This window comes from Oncorhynchus tshawytscha, linkage group LG12 (genome assembly GCF_018296145.1).
Source record: "Oncorhynchus tshawytscha isolate Ot180627B linkage group LG12, Otsh_v2.0, whole genome shotgun sequence".
Classification (NCBI taxonomy): domain Eukaryota; kingdom Metazoa; phylum Chordata; class Actinopteri; order Salmoniformes; family Salmonidae; genus Oncorhynchus; species Oncorhynchus tshawytscha.
The window spans coordinates 61,866,494-61,889,378 of record NC_056440.1 but is presented as its reverse complement, the minus strand read 5'-3'; the positions used below and the strand labels follow the sequence as shown (position 1 = coordinate 61,889,378).

The 22,885-nt window shown below is 45.3% G+C and overlaps 1 protein-coding gene across 1 annotated transcript; it reads right to left on the bottom strand.

Moving 5' to 3' along the window:
- Positions 1 to 349: 349 nt before the first annotated feature.
- Positions 350 to 20,928, bottom strand: LOC112263578 (cadherin-15). Its single transcript, XM_024439993.2, has 14 exons — positions 20,672 to 20,928; positions 5,707 to 5,871; positions 5,121 to 5,276; positions 4,591 to 4,735; positions 4,300 to 4,481; positions 4,001 to 4,129; positions 3,642 to 3,827; positions 2,998 to 3,242; positions 2,750 to 2,892; positions 2,419 to 2,652; positions 2,042 to 2,281; positions 1,784 to 1,929; positions 1,483 to 1,677; positions 350 to 1,370 (listed from the first exon to the last, which is right to left on the bottom strand). Exons 1-14 carry the CDS (start codon positions 20,738 to 20,740, stop codon positions 1,170 to 1,172), a joined length of 2,436 nt encoding a protein of 811 aa, XP_024295761.1. The 5' UTR covers positions 20,741 to 20,928; the 3' UTR covers positions 350 to 1,169.
- Between the last annotated feature and the right edge of the window lie 1,957 nt (positions 20,929 to 22,885).

Sequence of the window (22,885 nt, the reverse complement as noted above, 5' to 3'; positions counted from 1 at the left end):
TATTGTAAAGGAATAGTAATATGAGAACTGATTTGAAACATTTTTTATGTAAAGATGTCAGTAAAATCTAAATTGTCAATCAAGAAAACAAAAATGTCACACCCAAACCATTGCTTCTCATAGGAGTTTGAGTATTGCATATGTTGGAAGTAAAACTGTCCACCAAGCCATATCTCCTCAAATGTAATGGCATTGCTTATTGGCTTCAAATGTTATAATTGTTGGTGTCAGACTGAAATGGCAGGCGAGTTGATTAACAAACTATCAAATGTGTGTGTATAGACCACCCAAGTGAATTTTGATGAGGATTCATGTAATATTGTTAGGGGAAAATTAAAGAAATGGAAAATGTATGTACAAAATATTTATAAAAAAGGAAAACATTACACATTAACATCACTTAGAAAATATAAATGTTTTCAAATGGTAGTGGTCAGTTACAGTATTAAACTTAAAACCAGACATGGGTAGAATCCCACAGATGTTCTGTTTCCCTTGCTTAGCCCTTTTTTGCTATCACTGTTCAAATACATGGTCAACCTTTCTCTACATTCCTCCCACATTTAAAAAAAACTTTCTATAAACTAAAAACGATTAGAGAAACCTCCAAGACGACACACCTGACTTGGTAAGGCCACTGTGGTTAAAGTGGCTCTATGGACTGACTGACTGGAGGACCACAGTGCATATTTCTCTTCTCTCATTGGTATGCTCTACCATGTGTTCCCATCTCCCTTCTGCAGACACACACGCATCCCACTCAGCAAAAGGTGAACCATTCATATGCTGCAGAATGCTGCCTGGTTGTCTCATCAAACCTGTCAAACTCATTGAACTTGTGAGGAGAATATCAACAGTACCCAGGAAAGTCCCCAAATGACAACGGTGACCTTTTGCAGTAGCAAAGAGAGGGATTGGAGGAGGACAATATGTAGTGTCAAAAGAGCCAATAGAATTGAGCTAATGCACTGCTGGAGATAATTGGAAACATGAGAAGGAATAGGAACACAGAGATCTGCTCTAAACTTCTGCCAATCATTCAAAATCCTACCCTGTTCTACACCGAGAGGATGATATCAGGTTTCAGCTTCAAGCAGAATAGGGAGTTAGGTAGAGTTTAGGAGAAAATGGATGGCATCTGAGGATAAAAGCTCAGTAGGGCAGTCTCCTTAGCGTGGGTCGTACATGTTGGCCAGTTTCTTAAAGCGTGGTCCCCAGTCGTTGAGGTAGTCATAGTCCTGGTCGCCGTCTGAGCTGGCTGAGGCGATGGAGCTCAGGCTGCCTGCCAGGGAGCCATCACTCTCGTAGTCATAGATCAGAGCTGTGTCGTAGGGAGGGACGTTGGGGTCATGGTCTGCTGCCTCCAGGCCCTGTGGAGACACACAGGCAAGAAATACATTAGATTCTCTCTGGGGATTTGGACCGTTCTTATTTCAACTGACTAACAATAGGCCAGGGCCATGATGGAATCCTCTCTCTCACATCATTGATGAAGTCCTCAATGTCAGTGGGGTCCGCTGGGGGTTTCCGTGGATACGAGGGGGAGGGCAGGTTGTCTGGGTAGTCTTTCCTGAGTGGCTGCTTTCCCCTGGGGATGCCAGTGATGGGAGGGTAGAAGGATATTGGGAGTGGTCCCACATCCACTGGGTTCCTCAGTAGGTCAATGTTGAAGGCATTCTAGTGAGAGAAAAGGAGGAGGAATATGAAGTGTCTATAGGACGAGAGGCGACGATGTCACCAGATAACTGGGTTCTGCCAGCTGTAACATGTTATGTTGTCTGACCTCATCCTCCTCTCCACCACCCTGCTCGTCATAGTTCAGGACGTTGTCACGGATGTCTTCGTCTGACTCCCCCACCAGCAGCCCCTCTCCTTTCTTCATATGATGCCGTCTGCAGTTACCCACGGCTACAGCCAGGAGCAGCAGCACTGAGAACACAGACCCATCTCACTGCACAGAAACATTTGGGAAAATGTGTGTGTTCATGTAGCGATGTGCTTTGTTCAGGTGTTGTGAGGGTTTACATGAGGTATAGCTTACATAGCAGGAGTGCGATGCTGGCCATGATGACCAGTACGGCGATGAAGCTGACACCAACTCGTGTTCCGAATATGGCAGCAGCTTCGGTCTTACATTCACCGTCTTTCCCACACAGACACACAGTCACATTGACCTGAGCATATGCACCGAGACTAGGGGTGCCAGAGTCAGTCACCAACACAGTGACAGCATATTCCCCTGTCTCCAGCTCTACCAGGGGTCGCAGCACTGCATGAGTCTCTGGAGAGAGAGAGTGACACAAACACAGATAGAGAGAGAGGGAGTTGGAATGAGAAGACATAGCATACTATTCCATAACCCATTCTGCATGGACTTTAGGAGTATCTAGTCCTGTCCTTGCTATATATAGTCCTTACCGTTGACCTGTATGATGGTCCAGTTGGCAGACACATTGATGTCTTGCAGTTGGAAGGTGAAGGGTTCAGCATGAGGGGGCAGGTCCTCATCCACAGCACTCAGGAACAGACCAGATGTCTCCCGGCCTGACTCGCTGCACACCGTCCCCATCCGGGGGAACAGCTGAGGGAAGAAGTCATTGGTCTCCCGCAACGTGATCACCAGAGACGCTGTAGTCGAGATTCCACCAGCATCTAGGAGGAAAGGACATCAATATTCACTGTCACTTCCTGCTTGACCTCATGTCTCCAGTTACGTGAGGTGAAGCAGTGGCTAACTCAGGAAACTCACCTGTGTCTGTGACTCTGATGACAGCATTGTAAATGTTGTTCTTGACGTGAGGGGAGCGGACATTGAACGGTTTCCTGGCTATGATTTCTCCAGTCTCGTGATTGATTATAAGCCATCCCTCAGGATCTCTGAGTATGTCATACCTGATGGAAATGACAGTAATGTTTTAGTTTCCTTTTTCATACACATACAGTACATGAACATATATATTGTTATGTTTTCAGAGTTCTCCAGTGCACCAATCTTACTTGAGTTTTGCATTATCAGGATCGTAGGCAATGTTACTGGCCAGCACGGTGCCAGGGTCCACAGACTCAAGAACCACGATCTCTATGGGGTCTTTATTGAAGCGTGGGGCCTCGTTCTCATTCACCACGGTCACCACCACTGTGGCACTGCTTACGGGGTCCTTGGGGGCCTTGATGCTGAGAGGGTTCACATTCTCCACTGTCAGAGTCAAAGTATACACCTCCTGGGTCTCGTAGTCCAGAGCCTGCAACAACAACAAAAAAAGGCAGAGGTTTTGAAAAACAACTTGGATAGTGTGGGTTTGACATACATGTTGAGAAATAACTAAACTACATACCGTTCCATATATTTGTTGTATCCGTTTTATGCGTCAGTCACATCCTGATTAGTCACAGCACAGGACTCTTAATGGAATGTATTGTGGCCTGGTGACTTGCAGTTCAGTTAGTCACCACTAGATGGGGTGTCAGTGTCGTGTTTCAAGGCCTGGCTCTGACCACTGTGTGTGATCACATGCTTGATACTCTATATAGGCTCAAAATAAATTGGATGAACTGATTGTCATGTTTGTCATTCTATCATGGAGCCAGAATGTCCCCCACACATTCCCTCCCGTCCTCCTACCGGATGGAGAATAGCTTACCTTCACCACTGACAGAATACCCTCGTTGGTCACAGGGTCTGTGCGAATGACAAAGTTCCTGGAGGGGTTGCCCTTGGCGATAGTGTATTTGGTCTCCCAGTTTCCTGTCCCTGGCTCATCATTGTCTGTGGCGTTGACCCAGCCAATCACGAAGTCTACTTTGTTCTCCACAGCTGACATAGTGTACTGTATTCAGGAAACAGAGACACAAAGTAGTTGTGCTTAGTTTATATTAACACATGTGAATGTCTATTTGAAGCTGGCCTGAATGATGTGTCCATATCGTTTATATCATCTGATTAAAGTAAATTAATGGAAGGGAGCTAACAGCTTCTGAGAGATTAAACAGTGAAACTCACCAGGTCTGGGGCAAATCGTGGGGGATTGTTGTTGATGTCAGTCACATGTATGACTGCATTGGCAAGACTGATTAACCCCATGCCTGACATGTCAGCAACCTGCAGTGTCAACCTAAAACCTTTAACCACCTGTAAGGAATGCACGGATGGTCACAGTCATTTATGGCAGATACGGTATATTATTTGACATGAATTAGTTTTTCCTTTCAAACACCTTTCAAAATATTGTGCTTCTGATGAACCAGAAAGGGCATGACCTAAATAATGGGTCAATGAAAAGACAAAGGAAGAGCCCCTACCTCCCAGTCTAGACCCACGTCTCGTGTGTAAATGGCCCCTGTCTCGTTGTTGATGCCAAACATGGTCTTATTGATGCGGAGAGGCGGGATGCTCTCCTGGCCAATGATGGAGTAGCTCAGGATAGCGTTATCTGTGGTTGGGTCGTCAGCATCAGTCGCAGTCACAGACATCACAGATGTGCCTGTTGAAACAACATCAATCACTCTCTCAGTTCACTATCCAATCAGTTGGCATTTTGTGTATCGACTGCATGTACATCCACAGCGTGTGTAGGTGATGCATGTGTTTACCTGGTACGGAGAATTCAGAAACGGATCCAGCAAACTCTTTCTGGGAGAAGTTGGGCCGGTTATCATTTTGATCCAGCACTACGATCTCAATGGTGGAGGGATTCTCCAGTCTCTCTCCACTGGGCGACAGGGCAAAGGCTTTCAACTGTAGAGAACAGAAACAGGACATTACTCATATGTTTCTCAACATCCTCTTTTCATTCATAGTGTTTGCTGTTCTTACACGATTCTCAGCTTATTGACTGTGATTGATTTGGGTCTATATGCAGCTGCTCATGTAGGCCTACGAAGAAAGCACCCCACTATAGTAACAGACTTGTGCGCAACTTCCCTTCTCACTCAACCATGACAGTCAATGTAATAAAATCGCAGTGGTAGATGTTTAGTTGAAAAACATTGAATGACATACTAACGTTGATATTATGTCATGTGACATTCCTTGTTACCCAAACCAAAGAAGGGGTCTGGCTGACATAGTATAATTTACATGTCAAAGGCAATGGTGCTAATGTCTCTTCTGTGAGTTGTACCGTGAAGCTTCTGTTTTTCTCTCTGTCCAGGGGAATCATGCTCCTGATCCAGCCCGTTTTATCGTCTATCTCAAACAGGTCCTTAGGGTCCTGGTCAACCCCTGGTCCTTCCAGCTTGTAGATCACTTCTCCGGTGAAAATCTTGTCTGATTTGATCTGGAAGAACAAACAACACAGGATGGCTGGGTGAGAATCTGATTGGAAGGGTGAGAGGAGAGTGAGCTGAACAGAACAGCACATAGAGTACCAGATGTGAATGTGGTCACTGATGGGAACAGAGAGGGAGAGCAACAGCACATGACTGGTCAATGGTTCTGGAGGTCAGAGAGGCCAGCGTGGCTCTTTCATGCTCAGTTTAAAAGGCTGTCTGAACAATAACCATGTTCACTGAGAGCAGTGGGTTGTCTTGATCACATGTGACTGATCTTACATACCATGTTTTGTAAGATCAATTTCACTGGACCAAAAAGTGTCAGCGTTACTCTAACATTTACATCTTAGTCACCTAGCCAACACTCATCAGTTAATGTATGTATAGAGGCCCTAGCATCAGTATAGATATGAGATGACATGATTCATTCAGTACCTGGACCAGGTTTTCAGGGACTTGCTTGCTGTTCTCCAGCACCCTGATTGGAGGGATGATCCAGTCCCTCTTCACCCTGCTCAGACCTCCACTGCTCCTCTGTCTCCATGGATACAGGACCACTGGGTTAAGGTCCTCCCTGCCCGCTTGGCTGCTGCTCCCGACCTGGGGGCAACAGAATGGGATTCATTTAAGAGCGCCATTTTTCACGATTCATTCAAAGGCAATTTCCATTTAGATGGTCTGAGTGAGGGCCATATATTTCTGGATGAATGAAGTCGTTTAAATCATGATTCATATTCTTCATGTCAAGGAGTACAGAACCCAAATACATTTGTATATTTTTAGTAGTCGTGCTGTGGCTACTATTATCAGTTGGTGAGGGTTGCAGCAGTTGGCCTCTCTCTGTGGCCTGGTGGTGGTTGAATGGTGACCGGCTGGGGTGGGTGATGGGGTGGAGAGGCATGAGTTCAAGTTTCACACGCCATCTCCAGTGCTTAATTTGTAAATTGGGAGGTGCCGGAACAAAAAGTGAGCCCGACAGGGGGGGTGGCCTGGGAGGGGGGGCTCTGAGGTACTGGAACACATGTAAATCACCTTTGAGGTGCACACGTGGGGATTTTTTTTGGGTAGCCTCGGGCCCAGTAAAATGTTGGCCTTTTATAAGAGCATTTCTACATCATTTTAGATGACTGGAGACTTTATCTCACAAATGATAGGCTGCTTTTACAGTGAGACAGAATCTGAGATCAATACATTTATTTGTATTTTATTAGGCAAGTCAGTTAAGAACAAATTCTTATTTTCAATGACGGCCTAGGAACAGTGGGTTAACTGCCTGTTCAGGGGCAGAACAACATATTTGTACCTTGTCAGCTCGGGGGTTTGAACTTGCAACCTTCCAGTTACTAGTCCAACGCTCTAACCACTAGGCTACCCTGCCGCCCCAGAGTAGCCGACATGACGACATTGTATTGAATCCTTCAATAGCCTAGGTGTGTGGAGACATATAAACTGAGTATACCAAACACTAGGAACCCCCCCCATCACCGACCATTTCGAATCCCACCGTACCATCTCCGCTATGCAATCTGGTTTCCGAGCCGGTCATGGGTGCACCTCAGCCACGCTCAAGGTCCTAAACGATATCATAACCGCCACCGATAAAAGACAGTACTGTGCAGCTGTATTCATCGACCTAGCCAAGGCTTTCAACTCTGTCAATCACCACATTCTTATCGGCAGACTCAATAGCCTTGGTTTCTCAAATGACTGCCTCGCTTGGTTCCCCAACTACTTCTCAGACAGACTTCAGTGTGTCAAATCGGAGGGCCTGTTGTCCGGACCTCTGGCAGTCTCTATGAGGGTGCCACAGGGTTCAATTCTCGAATCGGCTTCCTATTTCGCAACAAAGCATCGTTCACTCATGCTGCCAAACATACCCTCGTAAAACTGACTACCCTGCCGATCCTTGACTTTGGCGATGTCATTTACAAAACAGCCTCCAACACTCTACTCAGCAAATTGGATGCAGTCTATCACAGTGCCATGCATTTTGTCACCAAAGCCCCATATACTACACACCACTGCGACCTGTACGCTCTCGTTGGCTGGCCCTTGCTTCATACTCGTCGCCAAACCCACTGGCTCCAGTTCATCTATAAGTCTTTGCTAGGTAAAGCCCCGCCTTATCTCAGCTCACTGGTCACAATAGCAGCACCCACTCGTAGAACGCGCTCCAGCAGGTATATTTCACTGGTCACCCCCAAAACCAATTCCCCCTTTGGCCGCCTTTCCTTCCAGTTCTCTGCTGCCAATGACTGGAACGAATTGCAAAAATCACTGAAGCTGGAGACTCATATTTCCCTCACTAACTTTAAGCACCAGCTGTCAGCAGCTCACAGATCACTGCACCTTTACATAGCCCATCTGTAAATAGCCCATCCAACTACCTCATCCCCATACTGTTATTTATTTTTGCTCCTTTGCACCCCAGTATCTCTACTTGAACATTCATCTTCTGCACATCTATAACGCCAGTGTTTAACTGCTAAATTGTAATAATTTCACCACTATGGCCCATTTATTGCCTTACCTCCCTTGTCTTACCTCATTTGCACACACTGTCTATAGACTTTTTCTCTATTGTGTTATTGACTGTATGTTTATTCCATGTGTAACTCTGTGTTGTTGTTTGTGTCGCACTGCTTTGCTTTATCTTGGCCAGGTCACCGTTGTAAATGAGAACCTGTCTCCTCCCCTTTATACACACGGACTGAAGTTATTCAGGGACATCACTATGGGATCATGGCTTTCACCTGGATTCACCTGGTCAGTCTATGTCATGGAAAGAGCAGGTGTGCTTAATATTTTGTATACTCAGTATCTATTGTACACTGAACAAAAATATAAACGGAACATGCAACAATTTCAAAGATGTTACTGAGTTACAGTTCATATAAGGAAATCAGTCAATTGAAATAAATTCCTTAGGCTCTAGTCTATGGATTTCACATGACTGGGAATACAGTATGCATACAGTGCCGTGAACAATTATTTTCCCCCTTTCTGATTTTCTGTACTTTTGCATATTTTTGATACTGAATGTTATCAGATCTTCAAACAAAATGTAATATTAGATAAAAGGAACCTTAGTTTACAAATAACCTCTATTATATGATACTTATTTGATTTATTTAATTAACAGCTTTGCAACACCCAATTCCTCTGTGTGAAAAAGTAATTGCCCCCTTACACTCAATAACTGGTTGTCCCACCTTTAGCTACAATGCCTGCAACAAAAAGCTTCCTGTAGTTGATGATCAGTCTCTCACGCCGCTGTGGAGGAATTTTGGTCCGCTGTTCCATGCAGAACTGCTTTAACTCAGCGACAGGGTTTTCAAGCATGAACTGCTTGTTTCAAGTCCTGCCACAACACCTCTATTGGGATTAGGTCTGGACTTCGACTAGGCCATTCCAAAACCTAAAATGTGTTGCTTTTTAGCCATTTTCATGTCGACTTTATTTTTGTGTTTTGGATCATCGTCTTGCTGTATGACTCAGATGTTCTATGGTCCGAAGAGTCAAAAGTCTAACTTTTTGGAAGACACCAGTTCCATAATGTCTGGTGAAAACAATTACTCTCATGTTCATTCTAATTCTCTATCACGCACGCTCTGTGTTTATCTTAAACACACACTCAGAAAACACTCAGACACGCACACCAGCTGTCACCTATGGATTTAGATCCTGTGCTTTCCCACCCTCTCTCTTACTCACTCTTACAGACTCCCCTTTATGTTCAACTTTGCACCTGACTAGGGGTTGGGGGTCACTTTACAAATCCACTCTGATGACAGAATTCCTCACACACACGCAAACACACATTCCTTAAGAGAAAAAGCTCAGCATTTAGTGGCAACAAGATGATCACAGATTTTGGCAGATAAGTCTTGTCTATACACAAATTTGCATGCTAAAAAGACAAAGAAAAAATAACACCTTTTGTTCTCATTCAGTTTAGATTAGATTAGATTGAATCACTATTATGTATTTTGGACATGGTGGCCCTTCCCTGTCCCTTAGGCCTGGCACACTGGCACTTTGTCACGCTGCTGTAACGTACAGTCTGAGGAGAATGTCAACTATGAGTGCCATGTGCAGGCTGAGTTAGGAGCAGACTAATCTTAGAGTGCTCTATATTCCTGACCCCGACCCTAAGCCACTGGTGTAGTCCTCCCTACTCTCATACAGAGATGTTTACAGTCACATACCAAGCTAGACAGCAAAGCCTTCTCACCTTCCACTACCGCTCTGATCACAGATCAGAGATCAAGCTACTGCCAGTCAGAGGCCAAAGGCCCTGTTCAATCAAAATCTGTAACTGGATGACGCAGTTAACACTGAAACAACATTCCTGTTGAATTCCTGATTCAACATCTCTACTCAACAACAAAAAAGCATATGCTATCAGAATTAGAGAAATAGATGTTGCTGTCTAGCCTTGTGAACCAGAACTGACCACTGTGCTCCTGTTTAGGTTTGTGAGATCAGGTTGTTGAATGGGGCTCAAGGTCTATTTTGGAAAGAGCCTGCTACATTCTGAAGAGGATCGGAAGACAGACCCAGTTAACATCATTGTGTTGATCTCCTGTGGTCTCAACTCCATCTGGGTGGCAAATAAAACCAGGAAGGCTCTGTAATGTCTTAATCTCTTTTCCAGTTCAGCAGTGACTGGGCTACACCTAGGAGTCATCTTACCAATTAGCACCAGTCACCTCTGACAGCTATGGTGAAGGACAGCAGGCCTCCTCTTTCTTCTCACCAATATTAACTGTTTTGGGGACTTTTTCCCAGATACTTTTACACCTTGGCCTCTCACCCTGTGGCCAGCAGTTGCCTGGTGCCTCTTGTGGGTCAACACCCAGGTTAACACAGTGAGAAGTACTGCGCTCTGAAGTAGGTAGGACTGCTCTCTGAAGTAGGTAGGACTGCTCTCTGAAGTAGGTAGGACTGCTCTCTGAGGTAGGTAGGACTGCTCTCTGAGGTAGGTAGGACTGCTCTCTGAAGTAGGTAGGACTGCTCTCTGAAGTAGGTAGGACTGCTCTTTGAAGTAGGTAGGACTGCTCTCTGAGGTAGGTAAGGACTGCTCTCTGAGGTAGGTAGGTAGGACTGCTCTCTGAAGTAGGTAGGACTGCTCTCTGAGATAGGTAGGTAGGACTGCTCTCTGAAGTAGGTAGGACTGCTCTCTAAGGTAGGTAGGTAGGACTGCTCTCTGAGGTAGGTAGGTAGGTAGGTAGGACTGCTCTCTAAGGTAGGTAGGTAGGACTGCTTTCTGAGGTAGATAGGTAGGACTGCTCTCTGAGGTAGGTAGGACTGCTCTCTGAAGTAGGTAGGACTGCTCTCTGAGGTAGGTAGAAGGACTGCTCTCTGAAGTAGGTAGGACTGATCTCTGAAGTAGGTAGGACTGCTCTCTGAAGTAGGTAGGACTGCTCTGAAGTAGGTAGGTAGGACTGCTCTCTGAAGTAGGTAGGTAGGACTGCTCTCTGAAGTAGGTAGGTAGGACTGCTCTGAAGTAGGTAGGAGGACTGCTCTCTGAAGTAGGTAGGTAGGACTGCTCTCTGAAGTAGGTAGGTAGGACTGCTCTCTGAAAGTAGGAGGAAAGGTAGGTAGGACTGCTCTCTGAAGTAGGTAGGACTGCGCTCTGAAGTAGGTAGGTAGGAGGACTGCTCTCTGAAGTAGGTAGGACTGCTCTCTGAAGTAGGTAGGACTGCTCTCTGAAGTAGGTAGGACTGCTCTCTGAAGTAGGTAAGACTGCTCTCTGAGGTAGATAGGTAGGACTGCGCTCTGAAGTAGGTAAGTAGGACTGCGCTCTGAAGTAGGTAGGTAGGACTGTGCTCTGAAGTAGGTAAGTAGGACTGCGCTCTGAAGTAGATAGGACTGCTCTCTGAATTAGGTAGGACTGCGCTCTGAAGTAGGTAGGAATGCTCTCTGAAGTAGGTAGGACTGCTCTCTGAAGTAGGTAGGACTGCGCTCTGAAGTAGGTAAGTAGGACTGTAGGCTCTGAATTAGGTAGGACTGCGCTCTGAAGTAGGTAGGACTGCTGTCTGAAGTAGATAGGACTGCTCTCTGAGGTAGATAGGTAGGACTGCGCTCTGAAGTAGGTAAGTAGGACTGCGCTCTGAAGTAGGTAAGTAGGACTGCGCTCTGAAGTAGGTAAGTAGGACTGTGCTCTGAAGTAGGTAAGTAGGACTGTGCTCTGAAGTAGGTAAGTAGGACTGTGCTCTGAAGTAGATAAGTAGGACTGTGCTCTGAAGTAGGTAAGTAGGACTACGCTCTGAAGTAGGTAGGACTGCTCTCTGAAGTAGGTAGGACTGCTCTCTGAATTAGGTAGGACTGCGCTCTGAAGTAGGTAGGACTGCTGTCTGAAGTAGATAGGACTGCTCTCTGAAGTAGGTAGGACTGCTCTCTGAAGTAGGTTGGACTGCTCTCTGAGGTAGATAGGTAGGACTGCGCTCTGAAGTAGGTAAGTAGGACTGCGCTCTGAAGTAGGTAGGACTGCTCTCTGAAGTAGGTAAGTAGGACTGCTCTCTGAGGTAGGTAGGTAGGTAGGTAGGTAGGTAGGACTGCGCTCTGAAGTAGGTAGGACTGCGCTCTGAGGTAGGTAGGTAGGTAGGTAGGACTGCTCTCTGAGGTAGGTGGGTAGGACTGCTCTCGGAGGTAGGTAGGACTGCATTCTGAAGTAGATAGGTAGAACTGCTCTCTGAGGTAGGTAAGTGGGACTGCGCTCTGAAGTAGGTAGGACTGCGCTCTGAGGTAGGTAGGTAGGACTGCTCTCTGAGGTAGGTAGGTAGGTGGGTAGGACTGCTCTCGGAGGTAGGTAGGACTGCATTCTGAAGTAGGTAGGTAGAACTGCTCTCTGAGGTAGGTAGGTAGGACTGGGCTCTGAAGTAGGTAGGACTGCTCTCTGAGGTAGGTAGGTAGGTAGGTAGGACTGCACTCTGAAGTAGATAGGACTGCTCTCTGAAGTAGGTAGGACTGCTCTCTGAAGTAGGTAAGTAGGACTGCGCTCTGAAGTAGGTAGAACTGCGCTCTGAGGTAGGTAGGACTGCTCTCTGAGGTAGGTAGGTAGGACTGCGCTCTGAAGTAGGTAGGTAGGCCTGCGCTCTGAAGTAGGTAGGTAGGACTGCGCTCTGAAGTAGGTAAGTAGGACTGCTCTCTGAAGTAGGTAAGTAGGACTGTGCTCTAAAGTAGGTAAGACTGCGCTCTGAAATAGGTAGGACTGCGCTCTGAAGTAGGTAGGACTGCTCTCTGAAGTAGGTAGGACTGCGCTCTGAAGTAGGTAGGACTGCGCTCTGAAGTAGGTAGGACTGCTCTCTGAAGTAGGTAGGACTGCTCTCTGAAGTAGGTAGGACTGCTCTCTGAAGTAGGTAGGACTGCTCTCTGAAGTAGGTAGGACTGCTCTCTAAAGTAGGTTGGACTGCTCTCGGAGGTAGATAGGTAGGACTGCGCTCTGAAGTAGGTAAGTAGGACTGCGCTCTGAAGTAGGTAGGACTGCTCTCTGAAGTAAGTAAGTAGGACTGCTCTCTGAGGTAGGTCTAGGAGGTAGGTAGGTAGGTAGGTAGGACTGCGCTCTGAAGTAGGTAGGACTGCGCTCTGAGGTAGGTAGGTAGGACTGCTCTCTGAGGTAGGTAGGTAGGTGGGTAGGACTGCTCTCGGAGGTAGGTAGGACTGCATTCTGAAGTAGGTAGGTAGAACTGCTCTCTGAGGTAGGTAGGTAGGACTGCGCTCTGAAGTAGGTAGGACTGCTCTCTGAGGTAGGTAGGTAGGTAGGACTGCACTCTGAAGTAGATAGGACTGCTCTCTGAAGTAGGTAGGACTGCTCTCTGAAGTAGGTAGGTAGGTAGGACTGCGCTCTGAAGTAGGTAGGTAGGCCTGCGCTCTGAAGTAGATAGATAGGACTGCGCTCTGAAGTAGATAAGTAGGACTGCGCTCTGAAGTAGGTAAGTAGGACTGCTCTCTGAGGTAGGTAGGTAGGACTGCGCTCTGAAGTAGGTAGGTAGGACTGCGCTCTGAAGTAGTTAGGTAGACTGCGCTCTGAAGTAGGTAGGACTGCACTCTGAAGTAGGTAAGTAGGACTAAGGTAGGTAGGTAGGTAGAACTGTGCTCTGAAGTATGTAGGTATGACTGCACTCTGAAGTAGATAAGTAGGACTGCGCTCTGAAGTAGGTATGTAGGGTAGGAATCTTTTTCTATGAGTCTGCTGTTGACATAAAGTGTCTCACGGTACCAAACCAGACCACATCATACAGTACATACATACACATACCCATATATAAAAATATATATATATATGTATTATACACATAAACATTCAACACAAAGCTTGATATACTAACTATGCGCAGTACCTAAATAAATTGTATTTCAAAATCAGTGTGTATTTCACAATCAAAGCATCCAGGATCTTGTTCACAGTGTTGGATAACGTTTACAGTCAAAAGGTTTGGGGCAACATTTCGGTGTAAAAGTCGACTGCTGTGACGAAAATACTGCTCAGACTGACCCCACACTGAGGAGCTGAAGCAAGACTGTCACACTTTCATGGATAGTGCCAGCAGCAAGGACCCCTGGCAACTCTCTCAAACAGTTGTGTCTAAAAATAGCTTTGAAAGTGTGCCAATCATTTTGTGAATGAAACTTAGCTGCTAAGAGACCAACAACATCTGTCCCATGGAGTGGACAGTTATTTACTGAAGCTTGGCAAATAGAACATTATGCTGTTGTCTACTATAGTATCCAAGGATTAAATGATTCAAATTCATGCTGTTGAGTCAAGGGTGCTCAGTCTCTCTCTCACACCCACCCATCCACCCACCATGTGTGGGACATGGAGGGGGAGCATGACTGATGCCCTTCCATAGAGTGAGAGTTTATATCTTCAGAGCTATTACAAGCTTGCACCAACTGTATGATGTATGTCATGAGAGTAGTAACTCTGTTTGAAATGTGTATTTTAGTTTTACAGTGGTAGCTGTTATGTGATAAAACACTTGCTTAATTCACTCCATTTACCGCAGCAGGTCATAGTCAGTGCAATATACACATTCACTGTTACATATCTAGACAGAAACATAAGGCTTTTACAATTAATAATAAGTCATAGTATTAGAGATGTGCCTCTCTAAAATAGAATATAAAATTGACCCCTGAGACAGCCATGTGCAAGCTGAGTGGAGGTACTGTCTATCCATGTGAGCCAGCCAGAGTGCCACAGCATGAGCAGGAGGGGAGAGGGAAAGAATGCAGGCACCATGCCTGACAATCCCTCTGGCCATGGGGTGGAGGGTCAGACAGGTGGCCCTGTTCCCTCCATGGTCCCCCTCCATCACTGTTCCAAAGGCTCTAAATGAGCAGTTCCAAAGTCTTTTAATGAACAGCTATCTACCTCGCTTCCCACCCCCCCAGCTATGGCTGCTTGGGCCTTCTATTATTTGGGGGTGCTAGCCAGGGTTTCACAAGAGAGGTGTCTGAGCTTCATGACTGCTGACCTAATGGGGACAATGAGAGTTACTTAGGACTCCACTCCCAGAGTGTGGGAGTGAACACAGCGCTTGCTAATTTGGCATGGAATTGTATTAAAGCCTGAGGGAGGTTGTACCAGGACCGAAACCACTTCCTCATCTCATCATGTCACCTTTCTTTCTCTCTCCCAGCTCAGGCTCAGGAGTCTCCCCACCCCTACCACCACCCTTACCACCACCCCTACCACCACCCTTACCACCACCACACCACCCCTACCACCACCACCACCACCACCCCCACCACCACCACCACCCTTCCTTACCACCACCCCTACCACCACCCTTACCACCACCACCCCCCACCACCACCACCACCCTTACCACCACCACACCACCTCTACTACCACCCTTACCACCACAACCACCCATACCACCACCCTTACTACTACCACCCTTACCGTCACCCTTACTACCATCACCACCACCACCACCATCGTTACCACCACCATCGTTACCACCACCATCCCTACCACTACCACCCTTACCACCACCCCTACCACCACCATCACTACTACCACCAACACCACCACACCTACCACCACCACCACCACCCCTACCACCAATACCACCACCATCACTACCACCAACACCACCACCACCACACCTACCACCCTTACCACCACCCCTACCACCCCTAATACCAATGCCAACCCTACCACCACCCACCCCTACCACCAACAGCACCACCCCCACTACCAACCCTAGCACCACCCCCACCTCTACCCCTTATTCACTCCAGGGTCAGTCCTCTTTCAGAGGGTCATGATAGAAGTCCAAGGAGAGACCATTACTGTGCCCATTAACACTACTGTTTTTGTTCCGTCAGCCTTGTCTGCCACTGCTATTCCCTTATCTCATTCAAAAGAAAATACATTACCTTTTGTGTCAGAGAGAAAACATCCTTTGATGCAAAGCATAAGGTGCTCTGAATGAGATGGGATAACAAGTGTCCCATTTCAAAAATGTATTTTCCTGTTCCTTTCCATGTAATGTTTGTCACATCTGTTGTGAATGGAACATGAACACAAAGACTAAATGGAACCTGTTTTCTAACAACATGAAGAGAGAGACCCTATCCTTTGAAGGGTCACTAATTGGTCAATAACTCAGCTGGTGAAAATGGAGGTAACAACCAAAGCCCGTTACAACAGTGGCTCTTTCCCAATTCGTCTTTCCTTCATCTTCGTGTCCTTTCTCCTCACTTCACATTGGAGGAGAAGATCCAAGGCCCCTCCACTCAGATCTTTCAGAAAAAGGTGAGGAAGGTGGATGCCAGCAATCAAGGAAATATAATTGGGAAAGAGTCATTTGGAAAGATAATCTCTGGTAATAGTGCACAGGCAGAGTGGTTTTAATGTTGTGTCTGCCCCTGTAGTTGAGGCCCTTCCTGTTCCTGAAACCCAAGTCTGTGTAAAACAGAAAGCATTCACACAGACAGAACAGGCCTGTGATTCAGACACTGAGCATCTGTACTGAGTGATTTCTTCCAATGAGCATGAACTCAGCACCGGCTGCTGCTTTATGGACGGATTTGTCCCTGATTTCATGGTTTAGGGAGTGGCCGACTCCTCTTTCCGCACGGGGATTACTGAGCGGGACAAATGGCATCAAGTATGCATCTGGGAACAGCTGCTGGCCAACATGACCGCCTCTATGTACAGAGCCCACGCTCTGTAGGCAGGCCAGTTCATTACAACCCTCTTTCTTTCCCAGGGATATTCTCAAAAGCAACACACCCATAGGGGTATACCTTCCACCCATAGGGGTATGCCTTCCACCCATAGGGGTATACCTTCCACCCATAGGGGTATACCTTATGTAGTAGGTGTTCGTGAAACCTCACCAGCCACTTTCCACTCACTGAGTTGTAACACATCAAACTCACATAGGTTAAACTTACACACAGAGCTAAAATAGTTATCTGATATACTGTATGTAACCAGAGTAACTAGGATCACAGGTTTGAAGGATCTTGTTCTGTGGTTTTAGGTCTTTCATATCGGTCCGTTCACAAATAGATTACTGGAAGTCTATGGATAATCCAAATCATGCATGTGAATGTACGGGCCTTGAAGTGTAGAGTGGGCATTGGTCTATAGTCTATTGTTGGTGGTCCTGGTATTCGTGTTCTTTGTTATGTGTTTGTACTTAAAGTGTATTGCTTTCAGATTACACATTTTGTGATGCAAGCTAAGCCCCATGGGTTGCGTCATCACATACATTTGAAGTCAGATGTTTACATACACCTCAGCCAACTACATTTAAACTCAGTTTTTCACAATTCCTGACATTTAATCCTTGTAACAATTCCCTGTCTTAGGTCAGTTAGGATCACCACTTTATTTTATGAATGGTAAATATCAGAATAATAGTAGAGAGAATTATTTATTTCAGCTTTTATTTCTTTCATCACATTCCCAGTGGGTCAGAAGTTCACATACACTCAATTAGTATTTGGTAGCATTGCCTTTAAACTGTTTAACTTGGGTCAAATGTTTAGAGTAGCCTTCCACAAGCTTCCCACAATAAGTTGGGTGAATTTTGGTCCATTCCTCCTGACAGGGCTGGTGTAACTGAGTCAGGTTTGTAGGCCTCCTTGCTCGCTCATGCTTTTTCAGTTCTGCCAACATATGTTCTATGGGCTTGAGGTCAGGGCTGCATGATGGCCACTCCAATACCTTGACTTTGTTGTCCTTAAGCCATTTTACCAGAACTTTGGAAGTGTGCTTGGGGTCATTGTCCATTTGGAAGACCCATTTGCGACCAAGCTTTAACTTCCTGACTGATGTCTTCAGATGTTGCTTCAATATATCCACATCGTTTTCCTGCCTCACGATGCCATCTATTTTGTGAAGTGCACCAGTCTCTCCTGCAGCAAAGCACCCCCACAACATGATGCTGCCACCCCCGTGCTTCATGGTTGGGATGGTGTTCTTCGGCTTGCAAGCCTCCCCCTTTTTCCTCTAAACATAACGATGGTCATTATGGACAAACAGTTCTAATTTTGTTTCATCAGACCAGAGGACATTTCTCCAAAAAGTACGATCTTTGTCCCCTTGTGCAGTAGCAAACCGTAGTCTGGCTTTTTATGGCGGTTTTGGAGTAGTGGCTTCTTCCTTGCTGAGCTGCCTTTCATGTTATGTCGATATAGGACTCGTTTTACTGTGGATATAGATACTTTTATACCTGTTTCCTCCAGCATCTTCACAAGGTCCTTTGCTGTTGTTCTGGGATTGATTTGCACTTTTCGCACGAATGTACGTTCAGCTCTAGGAGACAGAAGGCGTCTCCTTCCTGAGCGGTATGACGGCTGCCTGGTCCCATAGTGTTTATACTTGCATACTATTGTTTGTACAGATGAACGTGGTACCTTCAGGCATTTGGAAATTGCTCCCAAGGATGAACCAGACTTGTGGAGGTTTACCAAAAAACATTCTGAGGTCTTGGCTGTTTTCTTTTGATTCTCCTAATATGTCAAGCAAAGAGGCACTCAGTTTGAAGGTAGGCCTTGAAACACATCCACAGGTACACCTCCAATTGACTCAAATGATGTCAATTAGCCTATCAGAAGCTTCTAAAGCCATGACATAATTTTCTAAGCTGTTTAAAGGCACAGTCAACTTAGTGTATGTGAACTTCTGACTCACTGGAATTGTGATGCAGTGAATAATAATAATAAGTGAATTAATCTGTCTGTAAACAATTGTTGGAAAAATGACTTGTGTCATGCACAAAGTAGATGTCCTAACCAACTTGCCAAAACTATAGTTTGTTAACAAGAAATGTGTGGAGTGGTTGAAAAACGTGTTTTAATGACTCCAACCTAAGTGTATGTAAACTTCTGACTTCAACTGTACCTGTTCCTCTAACTCACAGTAAGACACATGGCCGCGGGGCCGGCGGCAAACTGTGACTAACTGGCATTCCCCATGGCTGTTTCAATGATCTATTCCAACCATCTTCTACAGCTGATGTCGATTACCATGTGGTTCTCAAATTAGACACACTAATTAAGAGAATGTGACTCAGATAGTTGCCCATTTCAGAACGTTGTCAGCATAAAAACGTATTGTATAGTAGGCTACACACTTTGCCATCATAAATTCAAAGTCATTGCTTAAAAAATAGTTTGAAGTCTTTCTATCCATACTTTTTGAAATTCATTTAGCTGCAAACCTGCAACTTCCATAATCATTTCAGGCCATTCAACAGAAGAGGTTACTGAGGGACAATTGTCTAGGTCTCCAACCTGGGTTCCATGACATGTATAAACAGACTGAATGAGTTTTGAAGTTATGTTAGTAAAATGTCTGTTTACAGTGTCATCCATTATGCGTCTTAAAATGGTGTTGATGACAAGCCTGCTAACAGTCGATCCCCGATTTCTGCCTGGCGTATAAAACATCAGCATTCGTTGGTCATTTACAAGAGTATTTATCATCTGATCTGCAACGGTTCTGAAATGTTTAGATTGGTCCTTTACAAGAGTATTCATCATCTGATCTGCAACGGTTCTGAAATGTTTAGATTGGTCCTTTACAAGAGTATTCATCATCTGATCTGCAACGGTTCTGAAATGTTTAGATTGGTCCTTTACAAGAGTATTCATCATCTGATCTGCAACGGTTCTGAAATGTTTAGAGTGGTCCTTTACAAGAGTATTCATCAACTGATCTGCAGCGGTTCTGAAATGTTTAGATTGGTCCTTTACAAGAGTATTCATCATCTGATCTGCAGCGGTTCTGAAATGTTTAGATTGGGTCTTTACAAGAGTATTCATCATCTGATCTGCAACGGTTCTGAAATGTTTAGATTGGTCATTTACAAGAGTCATCATCTGATCTGCAACGGTTCTGAAATGTGTAGATTAGTCATTTACAAGAGTCATCATCTGATCTGCAACGGTTCTGAAATGTTTAGATTAGTCATTTACAAGAGTCATCATCTGATCTGCAACGGTTCTGAAATGTGTAGATTAGTCATTTACAAGAGTCATCATCTGATCTGCAACGGTTCTGAAATGTGTAGATTAGTCATTTACAAGAGTCATCATCTGTTCTGCAACGGTTCTGAAATGTGTAGATTAGTCATTTACAAGAGTCATCATCTGATCTGCAACGGTTCTGATATGTGTAGATTAGTCATTTACAAGAGTCATCATCTGATCTGCAACGGTTCTGAAATGTGTAGATTAGTCATTTACAAGAGTCATCATCTGATCTGCAACGGTTCTGAAATGTGTAGATTAGTCATTTACAAGAGTCATCATCTGATCTGTAACGGTTCTGAAATGTGTAGGTTAGTCATTTACAAGAGTCATCATCTGATCTGCAACGGTTCTGAAATGTTTAGATTAGCCAATATCCACATTCACCTCTTCACATGATGTTTCGCACTTCTATTGATGAACATCTGTTTATGTTATGTTAAGCAAAGAATTTCATTCAAATTAAAACATAAAGTATCGTTTTACTAAATAAACTGTTCAAAATGTGTCCCAACACAGCCCTAACTCCTGCACTGTGGAAATACAGGACAAACACAGCTAAAACTACTTCCACTTAAATCATGTTTAAACTGCTTTAAATAACACATACATCCAAGTTCAAATCTGACAAGCAGACTGTGAGAAAATTAAAAATGTATACCTTTGTAGCTCAGTTGGTAGAGCATGGTGCTTGTAATGCCAGGGTAGTGGGTTCAATTCCCAGGACCAGCCATATGTAAAATGTATGCATGGATACAAGTTGCTTTGGATGAAAGTGTCTGCTAAATGGCATATTTATAGCCTGAAGTTGAAATGGCTCCAATTCTGTGTGATTTACAAAAGTGTAGGCCATAAAGTATGTAGAGTAACACTAGAACAGTATGATATTTCCTACCTGACCAAGGCCAGCCACCAGCACACACAGCACTGCCAACCCCCTTGATGTCATCTCCTGTGCCAGCATGCGATCTTCTCAATGAACCCCAACACGTACTGTACCCAATGACCACGGTGGCACCTCTTTCTCAAACCAGTTTTAAGAGAAGCTCAGGGTTTCTCACGGTACTGGAAAATGGAACCAAATGTCTAAAATCCAAACCCCCTGTGTGTGTCTCTCTCCCTCTCTCTGGGAAGTGAGTGCAGAGGCGATTGAGTGACAGCACATGTGCGCTGGGGTGCATGGGAGGGCTGAAGTCTGAAATTCTAACCCCTTAGCCCTCAGAGTCTCCAACTGGGACACACCTCAGCTATGGGCAGGGAAGTAGGGGGTCACTGGATGCAGAGAGAGAGATAGAGAGAGAGAGAGAAAGAAAGATGGATATATTGAGATAGAAGGGGAGAGAGTGAGAGACAGAGAGAAAGAAAATTGTAAAGAGTGTGACAGAGGGGAAAGGAGAGATGGAGAGAGACAGAAAGATAGAACGATATAGTGAGGGAACGAGAGAAATAGAGGAAATAAAGGAGTGTGGGGAGGAGAACGGAAGAGCAGCTGGTGGCTGTGCTGTGTTGAGAGAGCCCTGGTGAAGGTCAGTCCTCAGCAGCAGTGTTCAGTCTGTCACTGCTCTGGCCTGCCTGCCTGTTGTCCCTGACCCTGGACCACACAGCCCAGGAGGAGCCTCTGCTGTATGTACACACTCGCACACAACACTGCACTCACCCTCAACGTACTAATGAAATATTCACTGTTGCAAAGAGAACACATGTCCACAACTACGTCATCTGACTAAACTCCCTAAATTCAGTTAGTGAAGCTCCTCTCTCTACTGTTCTGAACAGGTCACCTGCTTTTCACTAACTCTGGCACAGACACAAGCCTGTTGCCCAGCTGGAGGTAATTAAATGTCCTAAGGGTGCATATGGAACCTTTACTGTCCATGCAGTTCTGTTATGTGTTTGTTGGGTCCTCAGATATACAGACCATTTTCCCAACACCCTTTCATCTTCAGCTGTTTGGAACACCATGTCAAAACAGCGGGTGAAGATCTACTGCTCTCTGTGCATTATAGTATGGCACTTCTTTTATGGCAGTGAGGAATCTTTCAATCTGCTGAATCCCTCAAAAAGCATCCTTGAAGGGTGCCTGACTCTGCTGTTGTGAGGAGTCTTTAAAGAGCAGAGAGGAGGAGATAGTGTTGTTAAGTTTGTAGAGATGTGGAGCTAGGCCTCTCAGCCAGTCCAGACTGTTGTTTTTCTCCTCAGAGATTGCAGCTCACTTACTGATCTCTGTTTTTCACCCTCTGCGCTGACTGCTGATTGATATGAGGCGGCCAGAGGTGAGGAGAGTGGAGACTGAGGGAAAAACGGGGAAGCAGCGTGGGATCTGAAAACCAGACGGTTCTCCACGCTACTCTCATTGTTCATCACCCCTGTCTCTGCGTGTTCTCTAGGGTCTGAGGTTAAAATGGGTAGCTGGGAGTAAACACCATTATGACTTTACACCAGGCACTTGCACAGATAGTAGTCAACCTGTGCCCAGAACATTCCCCCTTGTCCTCCCACTCGCCAAGTGTCCTTTTGGGTGATGGTGTAATTTTGTAGAAAGTTTTATCGTTGTTGTTCTGAACCCATTGCCCACAAGTCGTTGTGGCGTTGTCAAGTTCGCAACCCCTCACCCCCACCCCATCCGTTGGCTGCGCCTAATCTACACTGTACTGAAACATGCATGGCTTGAGATGCTGTCACTGGTCGAGTGTGTGTCGCTAGCTACCTAGTTTCCATATCAACAGAACTGTCACAGCAGAATAATTAAGTGATAATGCCCGAGAAGCCAGTGTTTGGAGGATATATTGTTTGTCAAGGGCCTCCAAACACCAACTTCGAGGGCATTATCACATTTATAGCATGGGTTACCAACATATTCAAATAAATTATTGACATATTTTCATTCAAAACGTTATTTTGATGAATTTATTCATCAAGTCCCGACACAAATCTAGGGTTGCTACCCAAGCCGGCTGGTCATTCATTCTATCGGTTTGGTTGCTAGAGACACGACCTGGTCGTTCAGTCTTTTTGTTCTGTATCTATGGACGCGACCCAGTCGTTCGTTCAAAATGTTCCAATTGTCACGTTCGTCGTATTAATGAGACCAAGGCACAGCGTGATATGA